The 26,024-nt window shown below is 55.9% G+C and overlaps 1 protein-coding gene across 1 annotated transcript in view; it reads right to left on the bottom strand.

Annotated features, from left to right (window-relative positions):
• LOC147600358 (axonemal central pair apparatus protein HYDIN-like) overlaps positions 1-12,306 on the bottom strand; it is a 39,504-nt gene extending 27,198 nt beyond the window's left edge. The window contains exons 1-9 of the mRNA XM_086751248.1: positions 12,234-12,306; positions 9,118-9,181; positions 8,678-8,936; positions 6,623-6,766; positions 5,328-5,471; positions 4,179-4,492; positions 2,422-2,569; positions 1,509-1,718; positions 488-625 (exon numbers count right to left, since the gene is read on the bottom strand). Of these exons, the coding sequence (XP_086607374.1) occupies positions 488-625; positions 1,509-1,718; positions 2,422-2,569; positions 4,179-4,492; positions 5,328-5,471; positions 6,623-6,766; positions 8,678-8,936; positions 9,118-9,181; positions 12,234-12,306 (1,494 nt within the window). The remainder of the gene's footprint in view (positions 1-487; positions 626-1,508; positions 1,719-2,421; positions 2,570-4,178; positions 4,493-5,327; positions 5,472-6,622; positions 6,767-8,677; positions 8,937-9,117; positions 9,182-12,233) is intronic.
• Between the last annotated feature and the right edge of the window lie 13,718 nt (positions 12,307-26,024).

Here is a 26,024-nt window from a genome sequence, read left to right as displayed (position 1 = left end):
AGGGACCAGTACAGGGGCTGTCACCATTTCTGGCAAAGGACCTTCACGCCCAAACAAGAAAGTATTTCAGTCTCCCCTGCTTAGTGCTGGCAGGGGGCAGGCAGGGTTTGTGCAGGCTCGCACCAGGAATAAGTCCTGTCCAATCACACAACCGGGGGAAGGCGACCCTCAGCAGAGTCTGCGCCATCCGGCTCCAGCGCCAGCATGAGCAGAGAGCTCAGCAGCTGGGGGCCAGAGAGCTCCCCACGCACTCGTGCCTCCCGCCGGTGGGTGCTGTGTGACAGCAGGGCCACCCGCCAGCAGCGGCCGTTAAGGAACTCTCTCAGGCCCGCACCTGCTTGACCCTCTCTGCCCCCCAGCAGCAATTGCTTACAGCCCTGTCTCTCCTGGCTGCTTCTGTGGGTCTTGTCTTTTTTCCCTTTTTTCCCTCTCACCCTCTCCTGGGCAGCCTGAGACAGGCCCAGGGTTCATCGCTTGTGCTACTCACCGTGCTGGGCACAACCAGGGGCACGCCGGGCAGCGGGCTGTCTGCAGTGGCCGTGCTGGGGCTTAGCACCGCGTAGGTGATTCCCACCTTGCCGCTGTTCTGCAGGGTGAGCTCTGCTTCCGCGACTTTGTGAAACGGCTGAAGAGAGGGCAGAGGAGCGGGAAGTTACACACACCAGCCTGCTGCTGGGAGTCTCCTGCTGCTTGCATTGGGATGAGAGCAAATGAACACAACGCAAGAGAGAAGCAGGGACTGCAGAGAAGATACGGGCACTTGACTCTCCCAGGTCAGGCTGGGGAGCCCACAGCCACAGGGTAGCTCTTAGCCCTGCACAGGAACAGAGAGTGATGGCGGCATGCAGAGGGGCAATACCAACCATAGACAGATCAGTAATCAAGAAACCAAAGAGGATGCCAGCCCTCTGCACTTCAAGGTGTCATCTAACAGCTGGCTGAAAGAAAGGAGGAGGCACCAAGACATTTCAGAAGAACAGGCACCCGCACGCAAGTATTTGCAGAGCTTGCAGTGACAGCGACAAAGGGAGATGGACGTGCAACATGTACAGGGCCAACAGCTGGAAATATCTGGGGGGTTTTGAGCTGAAAAGAAGCAAAGCAGGGATCATTGTGGGACATTCTCTCCAGCTACAGTGACGGGAAGCCCAAGTTCACTTCCTCCCTGGTTTACTGTGTTGGTTAATCAAGAGCATGGAAAGAGAGCATCTCCTTGGACCTCAGGCTTTAGGAGCGGATCAGTGGATGGATGTCTTGGGGCATGTCCCCCTGGAGATCACCTCTGGGATCCTGCCTGCCCCAGGAGGCAGCATGAGTGACCTTGAAGAGGAGGAACTGCCAGTTTTGGGGGAGCAGGGGTGGAGATGGCCATCAAAACCCAGCCTGGATGCAGGACGTATCACTCAAAAAGTAGCTGGGAAGGGGAGAGAGCCCTGGACCTAGGTGGGCAGCAACCCGCCGGTGGTGGTTTCGTGACAAGGACCTCTGCCAAGAGAAGTGCACGGTACCTGCAGCCCGTAGTCAATCTCCATGACGTCTAGGTGGTAGCTGATGAGCGAAGCCTCCCCACTCAACGCCATCTTGTAGGTCGGGCCTCCCTCCACCCTGCACAGCGCCATGGCGCGGGCAACAATGTTGGCGTGGCCAAAGAAAGTGAAGGTGACTCGCTGGCTCTCGCCTGGCTGCAGCACACCGTGCAGCGGCAGGATGTCGAAAACCTGGAAGCGAGGGAGGAGAGATCAAGATGTCGAGCACTGAAATGGGTGCAGAAGGGGAGCCGTGGCTTGGAGAAAAGGACAGACATGGCTGGAGGGACCTCTCCCTCAAACACAGGCAAAATCATCCTCATCTCAGCCTGCATCCATTCCACTTTCCAGCACAGTAACCACGGGAAAAATTTTCTCCCTTGCTCACTCATTAAGGCATTCATTAATACACTACACTGAAGTACTTTGGAGGTCTCCTGGCAGCAACAAATTCTCTCTGCTGCCTTTAGAAACAGGTTTTACTGCCTTTAGAGAAACACAAAGACTTGGAGGTGAGAGCCCTAGGAGCCCCTAGGAAGACTCCAGCCCAGCTCCTCTGACTCCTGATGCTTTGCACTCTCTCTCTGATTTGCATGCTGCTCTCTCTCAAGACGCTACAGCAAAATCTACTGCAGAAATTTCCTGCTGACCACTCGATTAGAGACAAGATGGATAATGCCCTCCATGGGTGCAGCAGAGGTAATGCCCTCCATCAATCCTATGACACGTCCCGCACAGCCTCTCCAGTGACCAGTCGCTGCAGCAGTGTTGTGGGATGTGCTTGGAGGGGTGCAAAGCTGCTCTGTGAGCAGCATCGAGAGCCACCCGTGGGAGCGGGAGCTGCGTAACTGCTTGCCACACTGGAAATGCAGGAGAGAGACACATTCCTACTTACATCCTCTGCTCTCAAGGCGAGGGGCTCTGCCTCCCCCAGCTGCCTCAGTTCCTTCATCCTCACCGGGCTCTGAGTCTTGATCCTCGCCACGCTGCCCGGGGATGACGTGCCTCGCTGCTGGAATAGCGCTGGTGCGGGCAGCTGGTAACTGGTTGCAAGGAGAAGTGGAAGAGGACAGAGGTGAACGCCTTGTGGGGAGGTAAGAAGCGCAGCAAGAAAAGACACATGAACTGTGCAAAAAGGTGAGACTGAGACACAAAGGGGCAGATCTGGACAGCGATGAGCTACAACAGACCCCCCAGTGCCCTCCTGAAAGCACCCACCCCTGCAGACCGTGCCTTCCACACCCAGAGGGCCTAAGTGAGAGAATCTGCAGCTCTACTGGATATTTCTCCTGAAATTTCCCTTGACAATTACCCACAGCTGTAGGTCCGTCCAAGCCAGCAGCAGTGCTGGTAGCGTTCTCTAAGTGCGATCAGGCCGGAGCAGGGATGGAGCCTGCTTGTACTTAAACTAGCCTAGTCTAATTCAGCAGGAGATGGCAGAGGCCACCAAGCAGAGCTTACAGCCCTGCTCCTCCTTCCCTGCCCACCTCCCTCCACCTGCTCTTGCAGACCTCCCTCTGCCTTTTAGGGTCTGTTCTTGAAGGCGCCCTGCATCAAGAAGGGCCACACTGAAGACTTGTTGTTACTTGGTAAGGCTCAGCTGTGAACGGGCTACCCCAGTTCCCAGGACTTCTCCCCCAAGCCCTGCTCGGAGCAACAGCTCATTTCCAGGTCCAACAGCTCGTCTCCTCCGGGCCAGATCCCAGTTCCCTCAACAAAACTGTTTCGTGGTGATCTCTTGTATTTGGAATAGCAGCACTTCCATGTCCAATGGTAAACTTGGCTTTGTTTCCTACAGCGTTACAGCAACATCGTTTGCTGCTGTAATTAAAACTGTCCAGACCAGACGTTTGCCCTGTGCAGAGAGGCCACAGCGGGAGGAACTGCTAGCAATGTGTTGAGAGATGGGCTCCAGCGCAACTGGAAGACTGGTCCTGGGCTTGGAACCCACAGGCCAGCGCTGGACAGCCCTGCTCGCCAGGGATGCTCAGACAAGTCCTCCCGCCAACATCTACAGCTGTACCCGAAGCCACAGCAGAACCTGCCGTTTGCTGTGAAACACTCAAGAGCTGGTTCGTGAAGGTGACGTGCACGTTAACAGATGGAAACTCACTTCACCAAGGTGCTGTTTGCCTCAGGCCACCAAGCTCTGAGAAAGCAGCTTTCCACGCCAGCTTTCCTTCCCAGGGGAACCAGTACAGAGGCTACAGCCAAACAGCAGCAAGAGGCTGGGACAGCAGCACAGCGTGCTGGTGGCAGTGCCGTTGTAGCTTCTTAGTACGAGACGACAACAAACAGAGTTGGCAGGGAAGGAAAAGAGGCCACATGATACATCTGCTTGTCCAAGTGCCTAAGCATGGCTTTGTAGCTCCAGAAATAAAGCAGGATTCTAGCTTACGGCTCTGCAAAACGTGCTGGTAGTATCCTACAGCCCCAGCTTGGCTGGAGAACATTGTCTCCTTCCCAGCATCAAACTGGTGAAGATCACCTGTTTGCTGAGCATCTCCCCTGACCATAGCTGGCAGGTGTTATTTCCACAAGGCAAAGTGGAAAGCAGTTTGTCAGGTCCCAGGCAAACAGCCTTGGTCTTTGCCAAGGACAGGCAGGACATCAGGAAGAAGAGCTTCAAGGAGAGGGCAGAGGTGCACATACCTCCTCCGGCTCACGTGGCTGTTTGGCAGGAGCATCCAGTGGTACCGGACAGGAAGCGGGCTGCAGCTGGTCATCTCGACGTAACGCTCCTCTTCGGTGTCATTCAAGATGCCGCCAAAGTCCAGGGCCGTGGTCTGGATGCGGAGACTGGGAAAGTAGACCTCTCCCCTAACGGGGACCAGCTCCACATGCGGGTGCTCTAGAAACTGTATCTTCAGAGTCTTCTCTGCTACCCGGCTATTCAAATCCTTTTCATAAGCAGGGTTAAAGCCGATGAAGAGATGAAGCTCCTCCCCTACCTCCAGCTTCATGGGCTGCAAGGAGATGAAAAGCATTCACCACCAGCTGATGAAGTCCCAAGGTCTGAGGGCATAAAACGTGTCAATGCTCAAAGTGTGACCCCTACGTGGGCTTCAGGTCATGCTTCATTTTCTGGACAGTGTGCACCTGACCGCAAGCACCACAGCAGTCTTCTCTGAGACTGCCTCAGGCTCACATCTCTGTGCTCTGCATCGATAGCGATACAAGGGGGAAAGAAATATTGTTCTACTGTACTCGGAACCCACCAAAGCTGTATGCTGAGTACATCACCAAAGCAGCACTCTGGCAAGCCAGGGCCTTTTCCCCTGACTCTAGAAAAACTTCTTTATCCTCACACTCAACACAAGCACAACAGCACTGCGTCCTCACCCTTGCCGGGGCTAGTCACCAGCACGGCACAGAAGTGGTGGCCGTGCCTACAACAACACGTGTTTAGCAGGGTCCACGTCCCACACCTTCCACTAACAGCAGGGCAGGCACCAGGCTGAAGGCAGAGCTGCCCTCCAAGACAGCAAGCAGCTCCAGAAGTGGTCTGAGGATGGCGGCTGGAGAGCTGGGACGGCTTCCAAGAGACGCCTTTACTACCCAGCTTGCCCAGACCTAGTTGCCTGCTGCCTTCTCTCCATGTCTTAGAGCCAGGTGTGTTTCCCCAATTCAGATGATATTCTGTTTCCTTCAGCAGCTCGTCTCAAATCTGATTTAGTTCAGGCCAGTCTACTGCTGACTCTAAAGTATCAACTTCTCTACTGGAGGGCCTCCCACCAGAAACGCGCCACCACACTCCTCCCTCTCCAACACCCACCAGCAGGAAGGTCCACGGCTGCTCACCTGGACATCTGCAGGGAGGGGCTGCCGGTGCGCATCGCAGATGAAGAAGGGTTGCTCTAAGGCCAGGACAAGGCTGACTGGCAGGGAGGAGTCGTTTTTTAAAGAAAGAGACTTGTACTGAAGGCAAAGGACATCACTGGGTTGCTACAGAAACAGAAGACAAGGGGAAAAAATCAAGTTCAAGTGGCCATGGACCTCCTTCCCTTTCTGACGCATTGCAACTTTTTCAACCCCAGACATGCATACATCTCTATTTACGATTTTCATTAGTTTGTATCCTTCCAAAAGTTTTTCCTCTAAGACTATGAGATGCTCTCCATGTTCAGAAACTGCAGCATCCCGTGTGGGGACAGCGGAGGGAATAGGATTTACCCTGTAGTGGAGAGCCTGCAGTAGCCTGAGGTTAGTTTGGAACATTTACACGCACACACAGTCAGCGAGAAACCTCAGCTGCCCGGTAGCAACCTGTCTCCTGAGGCCCCTGCTACAGGGGGCATTGCTCTGGGTTTCCTGCATGGTTTATAGAAACCAGACAGTGTCTGGGAAACTAGTGCTGTGCGTGCTGATATCAAACAGCTGCAGTGCCATAGCCCTCCATAAATCGGAGCGCATGGCGTCAAGCACACCACAGGCAGACATCAGGGAGAGCTGAAAAGCTTCTAATTAAATCTGCCAGCTCACAGGATTTTGTGCTTCTCAGGATGCCTGGGAACCAGAGGAGACACCTGAAAACACAGAAACTAAACACTGAAATATCTTATCTTTGTCAGACACCTCATGGGAGAGGGAAAGTTCACGCAGGAGTTGGGATCCAGAGACTAAAGGGCACCTGCTTTGGGTTGTTCTCAGTGCTGCAGCTGAAGACGTCTGCAGGTCCTTTGAAGAAGGTGAGTGTTGGGGAAATGCGAAGAGCTAGCATCCATACCAATGTCAGACAAGGCAAAGAGAGACAAGAGATGACAGGTTTTGCTCATCACCCTGAGGAGCTGACAGCAATCTCAGTTTTCCTCTGCTTCCCTACAGGACTGCTGTTCAGACTTCACCATGCCTTGGAGGATCCTCAAGAACCTCCCTTCACACTGACTGCAGAACCTTGTGTCTCTCTGGATGTGGCCATGATCCCCTTCAGCGCAGCAGCTGTCATCTCAGTTTTACTTGGCTGAAGTTAAAAAAAAGTCCCGTCTCTGACTTGGAGAAGCTCTTTCATTTCCTCCTTGAGCACAAGCACACGCACCCCACAGGCTTTCAGGCCTCGGCCACGCTATTAAATGCCAGGATGCAGTCCCGAGACTTACCTTCTCCACCCGGAAAGTGATTGCCCTGGAGGACATTTGCAGGACGGGAGCAATGAACTCGCACGTGACGTCCATGTGCATTATCTGCCTCTTCCTTCCCTCCCTTCCCACGATGGCGTGACACAGCAGCCGCTCCTTCACCACCTGTGTGCAAGAGTCGCAGGTCACCCGGCGGGTGCTAGCACGGCATCCAGAACACACCCTGCATTTACCATCACCCAGCCACGGACCGTACTGCTGCCATGAAGTGACAGCCACTGGTCTCCTCAAGAGCCCCCTTTTCTTTTGATGCTGCTTCCTATTTATTCTGCACGCCAGTGTCCATAATGCTACACCCCAACGTCCACAAAAGGCACCTGTGAGTCACCTGCTGCCTACAGCCGTAATAATCCCTGCCACAAAGGATTATTGCTTTGATGTGCCCCCTTGCTAAGCACAATACGTACGGAGAGCTGTTGGAGCTGATTAAAAATATAGAACCATATGAAGGGAAGGAGGTGCTGGAAGGGCCAACGCCAGCAGACCCTGCCTTGGAAGCTTAGTGGAAAGGATCCATGGAAAAACCCAAGGAGCCAGCCTGCTTTCAGGTCAAGAGGGGATCACTCGTGTACTCTGCCCTCCTAAAGCACCCCAGGAAAGAGAGGTCTTGCCCTTCACAAGAAAAGCCTCTGCTTAAGCCAGATGCTCTTACATTCAAGACTTTTTCCTCATTTCCCATGGTTTCACTTCTCCAATTCCTCCTTTCGTTTCTCACTCTTCCTTCTTGTACACCACCACAACCCAACTCCTCCTCTGAGCCTACAGCCTTCCAAATCATCTGTGTCGCACGGGCAAGGCAGGGAGTTGGGCTTCTGACCAGCCTGAGGAGTATTAAGTTCTCAAGACCCAAGGAAGGTGGAAAGCCCACTCCCAGAGTCTTGGCTTTGACTGCAGGAGCCACAAAGCCACAGCTGTGCCCACAGATGCCCTTTCAGCTTTCCAGGCAAGACACCCTCACCAGTGCCCTGAGCACTTTATTTCCTTTCTGGTACCTTTGTCTCCTCTTCAGCTAAACCTGTGGGCTCAGAGCTGCACTGGGACAGTCTCACCACAGTCAGCGAGGGGAGTAATCAAGTCTTCTTCAAGCTACCACTGAGGCAACACTTTCAAACAACCTTCAAACCACTCATACCAGCAGGAGCTTAATGCAGATTTAGTTCCCATTCCCTTAAACATCTGTGCCCAGGAATGCTGCAGGCAGGGAATGCGCAGCAGGGTTAGCCGGCAGCTTCTCTGCGGAGCTGGATTTCCCCTGGAAAGAAGGGGCCTGGGAGGAGAACAGCCAGCAATCCTGCTGAAATTTCCCTCTCTGAGCTGCCATCCAAGGGTGCCGCAAGACCTGGCTGCCCTTGGGACAGCGGGGCTGGCTGCGAGACTGGGGCAGGCAGTTATGGAAACACTGACAAAAGTCAAGCTGTCAAATACAGTGATCCCTGGGAACAGTTTCCCACGTGGGGACCGTCACTGTGATCACCAGAGCTGGCACAATGTGCTTGTTTTTCTCCTCCAGGACTTAGAGCTAGAGCAGCCCTCTGTCCATCTTTGTCTACAGAGGAAAAAAATGTCGTTCCCAGACACTCCCTCCCTTCACCGGTGTTTTGTTTTATTCGCTGCTTCCCCCAGAAGCTTTGCATTTTTTTTTGCATTTTTCTTTACTTTCTGCCTGTGCTCCTAGTCAAAGTGTAGCATCTTTTCTCTGCCTTTCCCTTCCACCTCAGCACGTGACACCTCGTAACCTGCCGTTTGCCCCTGAGCTAGTAATGCTTCCTTCTGCCCATCTTTTGCTAGCAGCAAGGTGGGTTTATGGTAGCTACAGAAACATGAAAAAGCCTTAACAACTGATGGTGGCCAGCAAGGAAAGCAACTGGTACCGCCATGGTGGCAGCTTGCTTGTGCCACTACAACAGTTCCTTGAAAGCACTTGCTCATTTTCTCAGGGAAATGTCAAGGGGCTGCAGAAGAAGTCCCAGCGCAGGTGATCTGATGGGAAAGGCTCAGCCCTCGGGGCAACCTCACCTGGGGAGTGCTGGAGAAGCCTTCCAGCACCATCTCCATGCTCTGGCCTGGCATCAGCTCCATCCTCGGAGGATGGAGCTTAAACACAGGGCAGGCAGGCTTGCGGCTCTGCAAGGAAGCTTTGCCCTTGGTGTTTGGGATGGCAGGCAGACGGTCACACCGGTGAGATGGGGCAAAACCTTCCATTGTCCCACAGAGATGATGAGTGTGTCCTCCTTTCTTCATTGTCTTGAAAGAGTAACAGCAGCACGGAACCAAGCTAGAAGAGAAGCAGAGATGGAAAATGTCATGGGAGCTGCCATTTCCAAGGAGTCCCTCAGCCTCAGCACCCCCACGGCCTTAGCGCACTGCACACTGCGCAATAAAGCCACCTCCAAAAAGGCTGACCCAGCTCAGAGCTTCAGCAAAAGCCAGACCTTGGCTGCCCCTAAGTTCATCACCATCCACTAGCTGGTCTGTTTGCCTCACGGAAGGAAAGCTGCCTGAAGAACATCATCTCAGTTGCTGTGGACAGAGCAACACCAGCCCTTGGCGCTTGAGACCCAGAGCATTTTTCCAAGGTGCTTCCTGCAGGTCTCGCTGCTTCGGATGCCGAGCTGGCCTGTCCTGGCTGCAAGTGGATGGCGGAACAGCTTGGCTGCCGTTTCACCTTCCCCTTGGGAGCTGCTGCCTCAGCTGGCTTCCTCTGAAGATGCTATTTGGGAGCTGCAGGGTTTGCAGCCTCATCTGCCCACCTGGATGCTGGGCTGGCCCCCGTGGTGGGGTCCCTGCCCTGGCACCAATGTTATCCACATCGGCCCCCCATCCCTTAGGGAACAGCCAACCGCCACTGCCCCACACCTACCGCCCTTTGCCTCAACAGTGCAGCTGCTTTGAGCTTTAGGAAGACGCACTGTGAGAACACAGGATCAACAGACGTTTCCCCGAGATTAACGCTGCAGTGACATTGTAAGATAAATAACTACAGCTAGACAGAAAGCAAAATGAATATGCAATGGAAATGGATTCCTTCGTGTACAAGAAACACTCACTGTGTCTTTTAATAGATTCACCTCAATAACCCGGTTTTGCCCACCCAAGGGATGCCCATCCTCAGGAGAAGGTTATTTCCCCCTCCAGTCTCTCTTCTGGAGCGCGCGCCAAGGGAAGCTACTTTATCGCTGCTGGCTCCCCAACAAGGGTGGCCAGGTTTGCACAAAGGCTCAAGGGCAGAGGAAGCCAGGACTGCTCAAATCCCACCGCAGCAGCCACGTGGCTGGGCGATACTGCTGAGAGCATGAAGAACAGCTCTGCAAAACCGGTTGATCAAAAGCACCAAAGTCTTCTTTCCCAAGAGTTAGGTAGCGCTTCTCAACAGCCCCTGAAGGACTGAAGCACTCACTTCTGTTTCTGGAAGACGACAACCAAAGCAAAACCTGTCAGCAGAGCTCTGCCTGCTCCCCCAGAGAGACCACAGCCACTGAGCCTCCTGAAACCACCCAAACATCAGCACCAGATGCAGTTTTGTCTCAAAGGCCAGGGATCCACACAACCCCAGGAAGGCAGACAAGAGAAGTGGCCTCAGCGACCACGTAGGATCCCACCAACCCTCTTCTCTTGTCTCTGCATCCCGTGCGGAGCCCATCACTAGCCTCAGAGGCACCCACTGCTCTGCCGTCAGCCAAGGGCTACCCAGCCAACACCTTCATACCCAGCTGGCAGCTGGCAGGTTTTCATTGACATTAATGTACAACTTCTCCTGGGATTCATGCTGACACAGGGGAGCTCGCTTGAAAAGGAGACCTGATGGCTCTGCTCCGGAGGTGAATCTGCAAGGCTGCTAACTGGCAAAGCTCATTTATCAAAGCTTGCCAACGAGCCGCGCAGGACGTTGCACCCGAGAAACTCTTACAGAGGAATGGTGCTAGGCTGTCTGGATGGAGCCAGGCGTTGCATTCCCCAGGGGGACCCAGCGCAGACCACCATGCCCTGCCAGGCCAACGGCCCACTCCACAGCAGCACGATTTCCCTTTTGTTATCACCTTTTATTCCAGTTCCTCTGTGCTTTCTCCCTGCGGCACTGTCACCCTGCAATTCAGTGCAAAAGCTCCAGCACAGCTGAGAGAATGACCAGGAGCCTGGTGTTAAACCTTCCTGCTCGCTCTTTAAACAAACGCCGACGCTCAGCTGACACTGAGGTGGACCAAGCTCCCTTCCAAGAGGCTGCTGGAGATCCACAGCTCCACATGCTGTCATGTACAGCTATGGCTCCTGCCTTAAGGCCTTACACTACGACTGTCTCTTCTCCCAGCATTTCCCTCTGCTCTCCTGCCTTCCCAACTTGCACCAGCTCTGCCTTTTTATTCACTCTTGGCCGGGCATCTGGCCCACATTTCATTTTGGGTCACAATGCATCAGAGCTCCCACGCAGCTGGCGACTTTGGAAGGGAAGAGCAGAACCCAAAGGACTATGAGTGGATCCCCAGGGCAGCAGCCAGCAGCCAGACGCGCGGTCAGAGCTGACTGTGCATGGCTGAATCCAGAGCAGCAGGTGAGCGAAGCCGTACCACTCCTGAGGGGCTCCTGTCAAGAGCCCATTCCAAGTTCCTGGAAATCACAGGAAGACTCCTGTGGGGATCAGATTGTCTGAGAAATCTGCACCCTCCTGGAGCAGTCCAGCCTTGCTGTTTTCCCTAGGTGTACGCAGGAACCGCTCCCCAGAAAATCACCCACGGGTTTAAAACGCAAGGGGAGTCGCGGTGAGTCAGCTTTGCAGTCCCTTCCAGCTGGGCCAGCTGTTGCACTTCTCATCATAAGCCTTCACCGCATTTCATAGACAGAGCAAGCACAAATAATCTCACCCCTCATTGACAGGCTGAGCCAGAACATGCAAAAGGCCACGTGCAAGATGAGGAGGGCAACAGCAGCAGCCGCGAGGCAGGCAGCCTCTGTCCCCTCCACATTTAACCCACAGCCTGGATGCAGTCACAAGGGCATCCCTTGGGAAGAAAGGAAGAAGTTTTGGCAGTTTGTCTTTTGGGGAGCAAAGCTTGCTCCCTGTCCAGCTCTGCGGGGGAAGAAGGGGCTCCAGCTCCCAGGCCCTGACACGGAAAGCGCTGCCGCCCCCAGGTGCCTCTCAGGCAGCAGCAGAGCCCCCACTCTGCTCCACAGGCCACCTCACCCCTCAAATCCTCCCCCAGAAAAGCAGCTTGGTCGCAGGGGAAGGGATCCCACAGGATGGGGAGCACAACCTGCTCCCAGGAGAGCTTTGTCAGGCCCGAGGTGGCCCTGGCCCAGGCGCAGCCCTGCCTCTCTCCCCCCTCTCACACAAGGGGTGCCCCCACACCGCTGCGTGGGACAGGGGGTGTCAGCCCTCCGCGAGCTCCCCCACAGCCCTGGGTCTCTGCCCAGCTGCGCTCCCCAGCCCCTCCTCCCGACCCTCAGCAGCCTGGGCTCAGCGGCACCGACGGCTGCCCTCCCTCTTTCAGAGGGGACAAGACGCAGCCACGTCAGCACGGGGGTGCTCACCAGCATCCCTCACCTTTCCCACGCCGCGGGGACACCGAGGCACACTCACCCACTTGATCCCAGCTCTCAGCCGGACTGTTGCCCTCGTTCCCGTAGCAACAAGGGCATCCCAACACCGCCATGGCGACAGCAGGGACACAGAGGGGAGGAGGCGGCTTCGGAACACCATGGCGGACACGGAGGCAGAGGGGACGGGGACGCTAGCGCCCACCCACTCCCGCAGGAGCAGCGCACGCCATCAGCAGGGATCTCTGACCCGCTCCTTGCTGCCCCAGCGCCACAGAAACCAGCCGCTCTTCCCTCCTTTGCTGGGGCAGGCACACCAGGGCGCCTGGCTAGCAGGGCCTCATCTCACAGCAGCAACAGCAGCTCAGGGAAAGCACACAATGGCCACTGCAGGCATCTCTGACATTGCCGCCAGCACAGCCTCCCCGCTCCAGCACAGCCACATCCCTCGGGGTGTTACCCTGAAACACAGCAGCGGCCAGAGAAACTCATGGCAGGACCCAAAGGCTTCCTCCCAGCTCTGTCACCTGTGCCAGGGCTCAGACCAAGCCAGCTAGCCTGCAGGACTGACCGTGAGCAGAGCCACACACCACCTGCAAACACCCACTCTGGCCCAATATGCCAAAAGCCAAGTCCCACACAGCCCACACAGGTGCCAGCGCTGCCCTCAGAAGGGGCCAGCTGCTCTTCTCTCCGGCACGCTTGGTGATAACTTGGACCCTGCTTCAGCCCGCTGCCCTGCTCTGCTGGCACCTCGCACCTCCCAGCCTGCCCGTGGCAGGGCTCTGGGCACAGGCTGACACCCACGCGCACAGCCCAGCACAGCCGGCCCTGTCGCTCTCACGAAGCACCCCGAGAAGCACAGCCTGACACACACAGCTCTCCACTCTCTCCTGAACCCAGGCTCCCCCTGACTCCCTCACCCAGGAGCTCCACACGGCCTCCGCGCTCCATCGCTCTGCGCACCGGGGCTCCCTTCAAACGGATGCGTTTCACCCGAGTGCCCCTGCCCAGGGCTCTTGGGCAGGCTCTGGCACGGGGCTCAAGGGAGGTCAGTGCCTGCTGACTGTGGCTCAGATCCCTCATCTTCATCTCACGGACAGAGATGCTTCTGCAGCTAAGGAAACAGAACTGCTTGGCTGGCCGTCACGAGCACAGCGGGAAACTCCAGTTGCATAAGATGGCAAACCAGAGCACTTCCAAACCAGGTCTCTGCAGATTAACTTCTGCTTCACAGGGAGCATCGCCGCTATTTCAGTAAGACTCCATCTATAGGATAGCAGAAGCGGGGCGGTAGGGAGGCGGGACAAAAATTGGGAAAGCCAAACAGGGGCGAGAGGGGGCGGGCTAGGGAGGTCACGGGGTTCCGGGGCAGTCGGGTGTCTAGGTGGCGTGTGGTACATAAGGCTGTGTGACGCAGCAATAAATCAGCATTTGGAGCTAGATGCAATGTGTCCGTCTCTGCGTGTCCCTGTCCTGGGAGGGCAGATGAGACGGGTCTGAGCCCTAGTATTCGGGACCTCCTGAGGAGAGCAGCCCACAGAAGAACGCTACAAGTGGTGACCCCGACGTGATAAAGGCCCGGCTGGGTGAAGGGGTCTTTGAGGTAGCTGTGTGCTACAAGAGAAGAAGGACGGTTCCAGAGGAAGAAAGGAAGGGTTCTCGAAGTGGGTAGCGCGCGCTCTTCGGCAACGCGTGTGGCACCCGGGATAACCATGGCATCCATGGAGGCGGTGGTGAGCACGTTAAAGACATTAGCATCTCGTGCAGGCACGGAGGTGCATGGGAAACAGACGCGCGCGCTACTCCAGTGGATGATGCGGCGTGGTCTGGCTTCGAGTCCAGGGGGTGCCTGGACCGGAGCGTATTAGAAAAGGCGGGGGAGGAGTTGTTTCAATCGGCTTGTGCGGGAAACAAGGAGGCTGCAGGGCTAATCTCGGCATGGGGAGCTGTGCGAGATACCTTTAAGGCGCCAAGAGAGCACCGCGACACGCTAGCTGCCGCGGTCGTGGACCTCGCTGACCCGGGGGAAGGGACGGGAACACCCGCGGAAGGAAAGGAGAGCAAGAAGGGCGAGTCGGAGGACAAGTCGGGGAAAGGGGGGGTGGTCGAGGAAAACCCCGGAGAGCAGGAGACACTGTTAGCGCCGGCTGAAAAGGAAAAACACGCTCAGTATAGGGGTTCAACAAAAATAACTCTGTCGGGGGAATAGCAGGATTCCCAGGGTGGACGCACCCCGTCGCGGAGGGAAGGGGGATGGGGGGAGGCCCATTCCCCACTCCGTTCCCCACGCCGCCATTCTCCTCTTGGAGTCAGAGTCAGAAGGAGGGAACAAATCAGCCGTTAGACGCCTCGGCGCCACCGGCGTATTTGGGCCGGGGGGGGGAACAGGCGGATAAAAAGGGGGAACAACAGAGCGAAAAGCGGGTGGGGGACAGGACTTGGTGAGGAAAATGATAGATCTTATGGGGCAACCGAGCGAGATGGTGGAAAAGGCTGAACAGGCAGCCCAGAGTGTCCAGCAAGCGGCTCAGAGAGCAGAAGCAGCAGAGGGGGTAAAGTTGGGGGAATTAGGGGATCTTGCAGAAAATTGGCGTTTGCGAGCGCGGGAATGCATTTTGGCGGGCTGCAGACTGGAAGCGGGGGGAGGGGACCTTCCCTTGTTATACCCGATTACCATGGGCCCGGGGGGGCCGGTGTGGAATCCTATAGATTATAAAATTCTGGTTCAGCTGCAAAAAGAGATAAAGGAGGGGGGCATACAAGGGGGGCCGGCTCAACTGCTCCTAGATAGGGTATTCCAAAACTGTCCGAGTGCTTTTGACTGCAGACAGATGGCCAGAGCAATATTCTCCCCGGCACAATGTATGCTTTGGGAAAACGCCTTCCAAGCAGCTTGTGAGGGCGCTTTCTTAGAGGCACAGCATAATCCTGCGCACCCCGCGTGTGGGGCCACGAAGGAGCAGCTAGCGGGGAGGGGGGCCTTCACAGACCCGCAGGTCCTGTGCCATCTGCCGGTGGGTACTTTGATGGCGACGGCGACTGCCGCTCGCAAGGCTTTTGACAAAATGGGAGCGCTTATAAGTAGTTGCCCTGCGTATACCCTGATGAAACAAAAACCGACGGAAAGTTTTGGGGCTTTCGTTGATCGGCTGTCTGCGGCTATAGAGGCGAGTAATTTAGATGATGGGGCAAAAACACAGTGCTAAAAGATCCCGTAGGAACAAACTGCATGCAGAGTTTTAAACAGGCACCGGCTCGTCTCCCATGGGAGGCAAGTCTCGGGGAACTGTTACAAGCTGGGGTAGATTTCGAAAAGCTACAAAAGGCAGCGCCGTTGGCGGCAGCCATCTCTGCAGCCTCTCAGCAGGGGGAGGAGGACCAAAGTGCTTTGGGTGTGGGGGAGAAGGACACCTGCAAAGAGAACGCCCCAACAAGGAAAGGTCGGGGTGCGATCGCCTGCCCGCTGCGGGGTCTGCGGGGGGCAGGCCCATCTGGCCCGGAGCTGCAAACAACGAAAGCAGGCCTCGGCGGTGGGGAAAGGTGCAGAGGGAAGGAATATCGTGGCAGGAAACGGGAGCCGCAGCCAACCGCGGGCCCAGGTGGCTGCGACAAGATCACGGGCCCAGAACCGAGACCAAGCTACGACTCTGACGGCACCGCTCATTCCCTGGAGGGGACCCTGGCCGGGGCCCAACCAAGAGGAAAACTAACATGTGCCCCTATCACGGTCGCGCCCGGTGAAATTCGACTCGCGCGAATAACCTCTCCCATGGAGCCTGGATCAGTGGTATATGGGGCGGGAGCACACGCTTGGGGGGTGGACATCCCTCCTCAAATAACGAATGGACACACGGTGGTAGTAGAATCAGTAGGGCTAGAAGGGGAAATACCGGGAGAGTGCCCGTTAGTAGGCCTAGCCATGCAGGTGAAAGGCGCCCGACCCATGGTATTCCTACAGCTGACGTGCTCAGCGGGGCCTTGTAAGGATCCAACAACACGCGTTGCAGCAATGATCGACACGGGAGCGGACATCACCACGGTACCGGCCAGTGTTTGGCCAAAACACTGGCCCCTGAGCACAGCACGACAGCTGGGAGGGTAGGCGGGATGGCGATTGCTAGGCAATCAGAGGTAATGATTACAATTCAGATAGAAGGAGAAAAGGGACAGGGCCGATGTCGGCCGTACGTCCTCCCGAGTTTGTCCATTTCGTTGGTGGGAAGGGATGTCCTCTCACAAATGCAAACACAAATTGTCACTGGGGAACATTTTTGTTAGGGGCCACTGGAGTGAGTTGCCAGCGGATGAAATGGGTTTCCGATAAGCCGGTCTGCGTGGACCAGTGGCCCCTCACAAAAGAGAAGCTGGCAGCTTTGCACGAATTAGTGGACAGAGAAGTAAAAGCAGGACATTTAGTCCCTACCACGAGTCCATGGAACTGCCCGGTGTTCCTTATAAAGAAAAAGTCAGGTCAGTGGCGATTTTTGCATGACCTGAGAGCGGTAGCGCTGTGTTAGAAGCCATGGGCCCTTTACAACCTGGTCTTCCCTGGCCTTCCCTGTTACCGGATAATTGGCACACCCTAGTAATCGATCTAAAAGATTGTTTGTCCAGTATTCCGTTGCACCCAGATGACGCTCCAGGATTTGCGATGAGCATCCCCACTACCAATAATGCGGCACCCGCAAAAAGGTATCACTGGGTGGTGCTCCCACAAGGGATGACAAATTCACCCACCTTATGCCAGTTATGCATTGCTGCGATACTAGAGCCGCTCCGCCAGAAACATCCAGAGTGGGCTGTGTATCATTACATGGATGACATCCTGACAGCAGCCGACCCTTGGCCTAGCACTCTGCGTGCTGAGGTTGTAGGGACCTTGGAGTCAGCAGGACTCCAAGTAGCCCCCGGAAAAAGACAAGAGGGATGTCCCACGAACTACTTGGGGGCCCGCATTCAACAACGCTTTATCTCTCCGCAAAAGATAGTAATAGAAGACCCTAAAGTGCATACCTTAAATGACATGCAAAAACTGGTGGGGGCAATCCAATGGCTGCGGCAATTCGCCCTCTTTTCACCCGAAGAGATGAAGCCGTTCACAGACGAACTGGCAGGGACTCAAGATCTTGCAGCCCCGCACAGCTCGGCATAAAAACCTGCTGTCCACCTTCTTCCGCTGACTACAGGAAGGCGGACTACGGTGGTGGGACCCGCAAAAGGAGATGGGACGCCACATCATTCTGCAAAAAGAGGGAGCAATTGTACTCATATTTCAGGGTTTGCCGGAAGCACCCCTGATGTATGGGTATGTGGGAATTCCAAGAGTGGCGTTACCCCAGTGGTCAGCAGTACTGGCCGGAGCCATCTCCTGGGGCTGGAAAAAGATCACACAATTATGCGGGGAGGAACCTCAGAAAATCCAGGTAGAAATGGAGGCAACATCCCTCCACCATGTTATACAACATAGTACGGCAGTGCAAGCCGCCTTAGCCGACTGTCCTGGCCTGCTAATCGGCTCTGCGCCCACAAAAGTAGGCACAATCCTGGCGGTGGTTCGTGTCTTACCAAAAATACTCATTGCAACTCGGCCGGTAAATGGGCCGACGGTATTTACAGACGCCGCAGGAAAAACAGCAAAGTATGGGGTCGTTTGGTTGCAGAGGAAGCAATGGCAACAACGTGTGGTACATTCACCTGAAACCCCCTCAGTACAGCAGCTGGAACTCGCGGCAGTGTGCGCAGCGCTCCAGCAGTTCGCTGCCTGCCCGGTCAATACAGTGACAGATAGCCAATACTGCTTTTGCATGGCACAACTGTGTAAAGACTGCTGTGGGGCTCGCACCCCCACGGCGCTACGACTGTATCAGGCGCTGAGTGAACGTGCATGCCCCGTGTTTATCATGCACTGCAATAGTCACACCTCCTTACCTGGGTTTATAACAAAAGGAAACCGCAGAGCCCACAAAGCCTGCGCCATGGCCGTGGGAATCTCGTCCTTAGATCTCGCACGCGCCTCGCATGCTCAATTCCACCAGAGCGCAATTGCATTGCAAAATTTGTTCCATATTCCTTTAGCGCAAGCACGGCACATCATTCAAGAATGCGAGGCCTGCACGTCACTCCCCACTTTCCCTTCAGGAGTAAATCCCCGTGGCTTAAAACCGGGAGATCTCTGGCAAGGAGATGTCACGGAATACCCCATATTTGGTCGCTTTCGTTACCTTCATGTAGTGGTAGATACCTGCAGTGGAGCCATTTGGGCAACGGCCGAAACAGGGCAAACGGCAAGATGTTGGAGAAGGAGTTGCAGAAGGTCCAGAGGAGGGCCACAAAGATGATAAAAGGGCTGGAGCACCTCTCTTATGAGGACAGGCTGAGAGAGTTGGGGCTGTTCAGCCTGGAGAAGAGGAGGCTCCGGGGAGACCTGAGAGCGGTCTTCCAGTACCTCAAGGGGGCCTACAAGAAAGATGGGGAAAGGCTGTTCAGTAGGGCCTGTTGCGATAGGACAAGGAGTAATGGTTTTACAATAGAGGGGGGTAGATTTAGATTAGAAATTAGGAAAAAATTTTTTACAATGCGAGTTATAGAACACTGGAACAGGTTGCCCAGAGAGGTGGTGATGCCCCATCCCTGGAAACGTTCAAGGCCAGGCTGGATGAGACTCTGAGCAGCCTGATCTAGTCGGGGATGTCCCTGCTCCTTGCAGGGGGGTTGGACTAGAAGACCTTTGAAGGTCCCTTCCAACCCTAACCATTCTATGATTCTATGATTCTATGACATTGTGTTTGAGGCCTCCGCGCGGCATTCGCGGTACTGGGAGTTCCAGTAGAAGTAAAAACCGATAACGGCCCCAGCTACCGCAGTCAGACCTTTGCTGCATTTTTGGCCAGGTGGGGGATACGACACTCTTTCGGTATCCCAGGTAATAGCCAGGGACAAGCAACAGTAGCAAGAGCCCATCGAACACTCAAACAGCGTCTACAATGCCTTAAAGAGGGGGGAGGACTAGAGAGGGAGGAGGGGTGTCCTCACGCAATGCTACATAGAGCACTGTCCTCGTTAAATCATCTGGAGGGACGCATTAAAGACCACTTTGGTGGCCCACAGCACCCTATAGGGATAGTGCAGGTAAGAGACCCCCTCTCAGGAATGTGGGACAAGAAGCCGGTGCCTTTGCTGGTAATGGGACGCGCTTATGGTTGCGTACAAACAGCATCAGGACCGAAACGGTATCCGGCCAGATGCATCCGGCCAGCTCTTGTGAATGCAACACCCAGCGACTAAGAAAACCTGTGAACGCATTTGTAAAAGCCCTAATAATGAAAGCCAAGAGTGTGTTTTGTCTTGACAGGTGAGCAGCCAACGCCTTCTGCTGGGACTGCCAGCAATCATGATCGTCCCAACAACAGCGACAAATTTCTGGGAGGAGTTTGCATCGTACACTCATGAGCATTAGGTTTGCCTGGCGCTGAAAAGCGTGGGAGCACCTTTCACCACTTGTGCCATCGGGGTACGCTTTAGCAACATCTCAGACCGACTAGGCAACGCAAGTCAATGGCTTACTTCACCACAGATACAAGTACGGAATATCAGAATGTCGGAGAGTGGAAATATGTCTGACCGGTACAGCAAAGACAAAAATGTCAAATGGTTCGCTAGCGTTTGGAAGATGAAAAACGAAAACTGCAATCATAACGACATATGTATATTCAAAGACTCGGATCGCTGGATTCAGAGGACTAAAGGCTGGATCGATAGGAGTGGATGGACTGATTATAGACAATTCAGTGGATTCGCTACGGCTGCCTTAATCCTCAGTGGGAAAGAGGTGCCAACAGGAGAAAACATCAGATGGCAGACCCTAGGGACGATGCGCCCAAAAGGTTCCACGGTGGGCTGGCTATGGTTCAACAGCACATAAGCGAAAACAACTCTCCCCATCAGTGAAGACGCCTGTTGGGAAGACATTGGCCCCAATGATTTAGAGTTTCTCGGCAGAATTGAGGGAATCTACAAAAACAGACGCTGTGCCACCATAATACAACTGACACTAACTAACGATCGGCCATTAAGACTGCCGGAAGGGATGTTCCTCATTTGTGGATCAGGCATGGTGTATCCGACCATTCCGCTGAGGCCTCGGGGCGGACCCTGCAGCAGCGTTTCCTGGCCATAGCCCCAACAACCATAAGGGCGACCAAAAGCGCCGCAAGCAACAGAACAAGACGAGAAAGCATTCCATTAGACCCAACTTGCAACGACCAGATAAGCCTGACCGGAACGACACAGATGGCCTTCGAGACATTCTTCACGTGGCCGCAAATTGTGCGTAACACGGGCAGTCTGAAAAACTCAGCGTGCTGGGCTTTGAAAAATGCCAATCGCACGGCCAGTGCGGTGAGCGCGCTAGCGGATGTCCTGGAAGGGCACGGCGAGGCGCTCATGACTCTAAAACTAGCTATGGACTATACACTGTCCAGACTGGGTATCGGTTGCGAAGACACAACAGAAGAAATAAAAAGAGAATACTGCTGCCTGGACTTTGACAAGAACGCCTCGACAGCCATCGAAAAGGTGCGGGAACAAGCAAAACAGATAGCAGAGTCAGGCAACAAAGCAAGAATCCAAAAAGACTGGGGGTGGTTCTCAGGGCTGTTCAGCCTGCCTGGGTGGTTGTCAAACGTAACATCTATGGGCTTGACGATTTTAGTAATCACCTTAACAGCAATGTGTTTACTGCCAATACTCTTAAAAATGCTGATGCGCGTGGTGGAAGGAGTCGCTAGTAAAGTAGCTATGACCACTTATGCTATGGCAAATTATCAACCGCTACAGCAGAAGGACCAAGCATAAAGAGGGGGGAAATACAGGATAGCAGAAGCGGGGCGGTAGGGAGGCGGAACTAAAAGGGGGAAAGCCAAACAGGGGCGAGAGGGGGCGGGTTAGGGAGGTCGTGGGTTTTTGGGGCGGTCAGGTGTACAGGTGGCACGCGGTATATAAGGCTGTGTGACGCAGCAATAAATCGGCATTCGGAGCTAGATGCAATGTGTCCGTCTCTGCGAGTCCCTGTTCTGGGAGGGCAGACGAGATGGGTCTGAGCCCTAGTATTCGGGACCTCCTGAGGAGAGGAGCCCAGAGAAGAACACTACAGGTATCAGATTGTCTCCACACAGGACACATCTCACTCCACAGCAAATGCTTTGGCATGACACCCTGGCCTGCAAAGGAGAGCTCAGATGCAATGACCAATCCTGTACTCCCTGGGGGTTACAGCACACGAACCTCTGCTCTGCTGACACGCAAGGATTTGTTAATCTACCAGGGAACTGCACAGCCATGCTGGGACAAGGGGCACTGCCAGCACCCTGAAAAACCACCCTCTCTCCCGTTCTGAACTGTCTCTTGGCTTCTGCAGCATCAACTCGACGCGCACAGCACAGCCTGCACGACGCACACATCCTGACCAGCTGCCTTCACCAGCCAGGACCCTGAGAGCTCAGGCATCAGCCCCGTTGTCTGAAATGGTCCTGTGAACCTCCACCCAAGCCAAGCTGGATCAGCCTCCAGCTTCAGAACCTTCCCAGTGAAACAGTTCTGCCTGTTCATGCCCAGCTCTCACAAAGGCCTTTCAGCCTCTGGAAGAACAGAACCACGCATTGCATCCAAAGGTGCCAGACTGACGACAGGGAACCCACCGGAAGCAGAGGCAGGAATACCACCCCCCAGCCCCACCTTGGCTGCCTCCAGCCTCGCACCCAGTTCTCCAGCACACACACACTACTGGCTGCCAGGACAGGAAAAATCTTGGATGTACGGGATTACTGCTGTACTGCTACAGCACTGGCTGTAAGCCCCAGGTGTTACAGAGCACACTTTGGCTTCACCGAGTCCTTTCCCACCCTTCAGTCGGGGGGCAAGGCTGGACAACCTGGTACGAGCAATCTGCACCCTCCTGGAGCAGTCCAGCCTTGCTGTTTTCCCTAGGTGTACGCAGGAACCGCTCCCCAGAAAACCACCCATGGGTTTAAAACGCAAGGGGAGTCGCGGTGAGTCAGCTTTGCAGTCCCTTCCAGCTGGGCCAGCTGTTGCACTTCTCATCATAAGCCTTCACCGCATTTTATAGACAGAGCAAGCACAAATAATCTCACCCCTCATTGACAGGCTGAGCCAGAACATGCAAAAGGCCACGTGCAAGATGAGGAGGGCAACAGCAGCAGCCGCGAGGCAGGCAGCCTCTGTCCCCTCCACGTTTAACCCACAGCCTGGATGCAGTCACAAGGGCATCCCATGGGAAGAAAGGAAGAAGTTTTGGCAGTTTGTCTTTTGGGGAGCAAAGCTTGCTCCCTGTCCAGCTCTGCGGGGGAAGAAGGGGCTCCAGCTCCCAGGCCCTGACACGGAAAGCGCTGCCGCCCCCAGGTGCCTCTCAGGCAGCAGCAGAGCCCCCACTCTGCTCCACAGGCCACCTCACCCCTCAAATCCTCCCCCAGAAAAGCAGCTTGGTCGCAGGGGAAGGGATCCCACAGGATGGGGAGCACAACCTGCTCCCAGGAGAGCTTTGTCAGGCCCGAGGTGGCCCTGGCCCAGGCGCAGCCCTGCCTCTCTCCCCCCTCTCACACAAGGGGTGCCCCCACACCGCTGCGTGGGACAGGGGGTGTCAGCCCTCCGCGAGCTCCCCCACAGCCCTGGGTCTCTGCCCAGCCGCGCTTCCCAGCCCCTCCTCCCGACCCTCAGCAGCCTGGGCTCAGCGGCACCGACGGCTGCCCTCCCTCTTTCAGAGGGGACAAGACGCAGCCACGTCAGCACGGGGGTGCTCACCAGCATCCCTCACCTTTCCCACGCCGCGGGGACACCGAGGCACACTCACCCGCTTGATCCCAGCTCTCAGCCAGACTGTTGCCCTCGTTCCCATAGCAACAAGGGCATCCCAACACTGCCATGGCGACAGCAGGGACAGAGAGGGGAGGAGGCGGCTTCGGAACACCATGGCGGACACGGAGGCAGAGGGGACGGGGACACTCAGCGCCCACCCACTCCCGCAGGAGCAGCGCACGCCATCAGCAGGGATCTCTGACCCGCTCCTTGCTGCCCCAGCGCCACAGAAACCAGCCGCTCTTCCCTCCTTTGCTGGGGCAGGCACACCAGGGCGCCTGGCTAGCAGGGCCTCATCTCACAGCAGCAACAGCAGCTCAGGGAAAGCACACAATGGCCACTGCAGGCATCTCTGACATTGCCGCCAGCACAGCCTCCCCGCTCCAGCACAGCCACATCCCTCGGGGTGTTACCCTGAAACACAGCAGCGGCCAGAGAAACTCATGGCAGCACCCAAAGGCTTCCTCCCAGCTCTATCACCTGTGCCAGGGCTCAGACCAAGCCAGCTAGCCTGCAGGACTGACCGTGAGCAGAGCCACACACCACCTGCAAACACCCACTCTGGCCCAATATGCCAAAAGCCAAGTCCCACACAGCCCACAGAGGTGCCAGCGCTGCCCTCAGAAGGGGCCAGCTGCTCTTCTCTCCGGCACGCTTGGTGATAACTTGGACCCTGCTTCAGCCCGCTGCCCTGCTCTGCTGGCACCTCGCACCTCCCAGCCTGCCTGTGGCAGGGCTCTGGGCACAGGCTGACACCCACGCGCACAGCCCAGCACAGCCGGCCCTGTCGCTCTCACAAAGCACCCCGAGAAGCACAGCCTGACACACACAGCTCTCCACTCTCTCCTGAACCCAGGCTCCCCCTGACTCCCTCACCCAGGAGCTCCACACGGCCTCCGCGCTCCATCGCTCTGCGCACCGGGGCTCCCTTCAAACGGATGCGTTTCACCCGAGCGCCCCTGCCCAGGGCTCTTGGGCAGGCTCTGGCACGGGGCTCAAGGGAGGTCAGTGCCTGCTGACTGTGGCTCAGATCCCTCATCTTCATCTCACGGCCAGAGATGCTTCTGCAGCTAAGGAAACAGAACTGCTTGGCTGGCCGTCACGAGCACAGCGGGAAACTCCAGTTGCATAAGATGGCAAACCAGAGCACTTCCAAACCAGGTCTCTGCAGATTAACTTCTGCTTCACAGGGAGCATCGCCGCTATTTCAGTAAGACTCCGTCCACGACACTGCAAACCCTGAGCCCTGGGCAAATCCCACGGGACGTCCAAGTGGCAAATACTTAAAAGCAGCGCGTCGGCTATTCATCTTCCCCACGTTTCCTCTCAGAGAAAAAGGCCTTGCCTCAAGAACTGGCCCTGAGAAGCACCGCAGTCATTAACGCGCTTCCCCTGGGAGCGTGTGCACTGCGATCCTGAGCACGGCCTGAGCTCATCCTCCGCCCACCATCCTTTCAGCTCAGAGTCAGATGTTACCTGTGGGCCAATCCCTTTTTCCTTCTCTTCCCTACGCTGCTGCAGAGATGAGCCAGACACAGGGAAACACAGGGCTCCCAGGTCGGGTCAGCAGGGCAAGATATGACCTGCAGTTCTTCCCAGCCACTGCTTTCCGTCCGTCAGCCTCAGAGCAGCAGACAAAGGACAGCGCCTTCAGCCCCGTTTCACCAGGCAGACATTGCCATCTGGATACCACGGCCTGGTTATTTCCCTGCATGTTCTCATCCAGATGAAGACCCCTCAAGACCTGACAGAGGTTGCAGCAGCTTGAGGCAGGTCAGTCTTTCTGGCCGGGAGCTACATTAGCAGCAGAGAGAAGCACCTTCACCTCTTCTCTTCAGGGCAGCAGTATTCCCCTGGGAACTCCTCCTGGCTCATGACATGGGGCAGGGTCACACAGCCAAAGGATCTGTAGGCACAAGGCAGGGCTTCACACAAGGGCAGTTGGGCCAGGACCTGGAGAATTCAGATGGCTCAACAGCACAAATCCAGACCCAGAGGGGCCCTTCGGGGCCCATGAGCTTGGCAGAAGCGGCCGTTTCAGCCACAGGCACAGCTCTGTGTCCCCACAGACGCCGTGGCTGGCACTGCCCACACGCCAGTGCTCTCATTTCAAGGGACCCCACCTCCCTGGGGCTGAAGCAGCAGCAGCGGCCTCTGGCCTGGTCTGACGCCAACTGACGGCGCTGCAGACGGAAAGGCTGGGGACGGATGGGCACACTGTGCGCTGCAGAGCACTGCGCCCAGCTGTTCTTGCAGGAGCACAGGCCAGCGGGTGAATTTGGCCTCAGCGCGCAAGAAATCCTCTTTCTTCTGCCGGCCAGGCCGCTGCGCTGCACAGCTCGGCCTCCATCTGATTGGCGGCCCGGGCTGTCACTCTCTGCAGGCACAGTGCCCGCCCTGCCCTGGGGCGATGCTTCCTGGGATTGGCTCTTTGCTCACTGTCAATCACGTGACTTGGCCCCGCCTACTCAAATGGCACTGGCTGTCCTGGGCCCACTGGCGCCCCCTTGACTTCTGGGCGGGCGTTGCCAGGCAACGGGCTGGGCCTCCCGCGTTTAGGCCCTCAGGATGGAATTTGGGCCCCCAGAAAAGGCCGGGGGTCAGAGCAGACGGGTTGGGACCCGAATAGTGAGGATTTTGGCCCCAAAAGTGGGGCGGTGGGCACTGACAGGATGGGCTGGTGCTACAAATGGCGCTTTGGGCCCTGAAAACGAGGGGAACCTCTTGGTTCCGACCCGAGCTGGCTTTGGTGCCCAATGGCTCCGCGCCGTGCACCACCCAGAGCCCTCAGCTGCTCCTCTGGGACACGCCTGCCAGCCCCGCCACCAGCTTTCCTGCCCTCCTTTTGACACCGCGGGTATGGGACAGCGAAATAAATTGCTGTGGGTAATGAAAGACACATTGTCCCTTAAAAATGAGACTTTCCAGATCACGACTCGGGGAGGCTGTGCCAGCCCAGAGC

Source organism: Chlamydotis macqueenii, chromosome 6, assembly GCF_036417535.1.
Source record: "Chlamydotis macqueenii isolate bChlMac1 chromosome 6, bChlMac1.mat, whole genome shotgun sequence".
NCBI lineage: Eukaryota > Metazoa > Chordata > Aves > Otidiformes > Otididae > Chlamydotis > Chlamydotis macqueenii.
The sequence above is the reverse complement of the archived record's forward strand: the minus strand, read 5'-3'. Positions and strand labels throughout refer to the sequence as shown.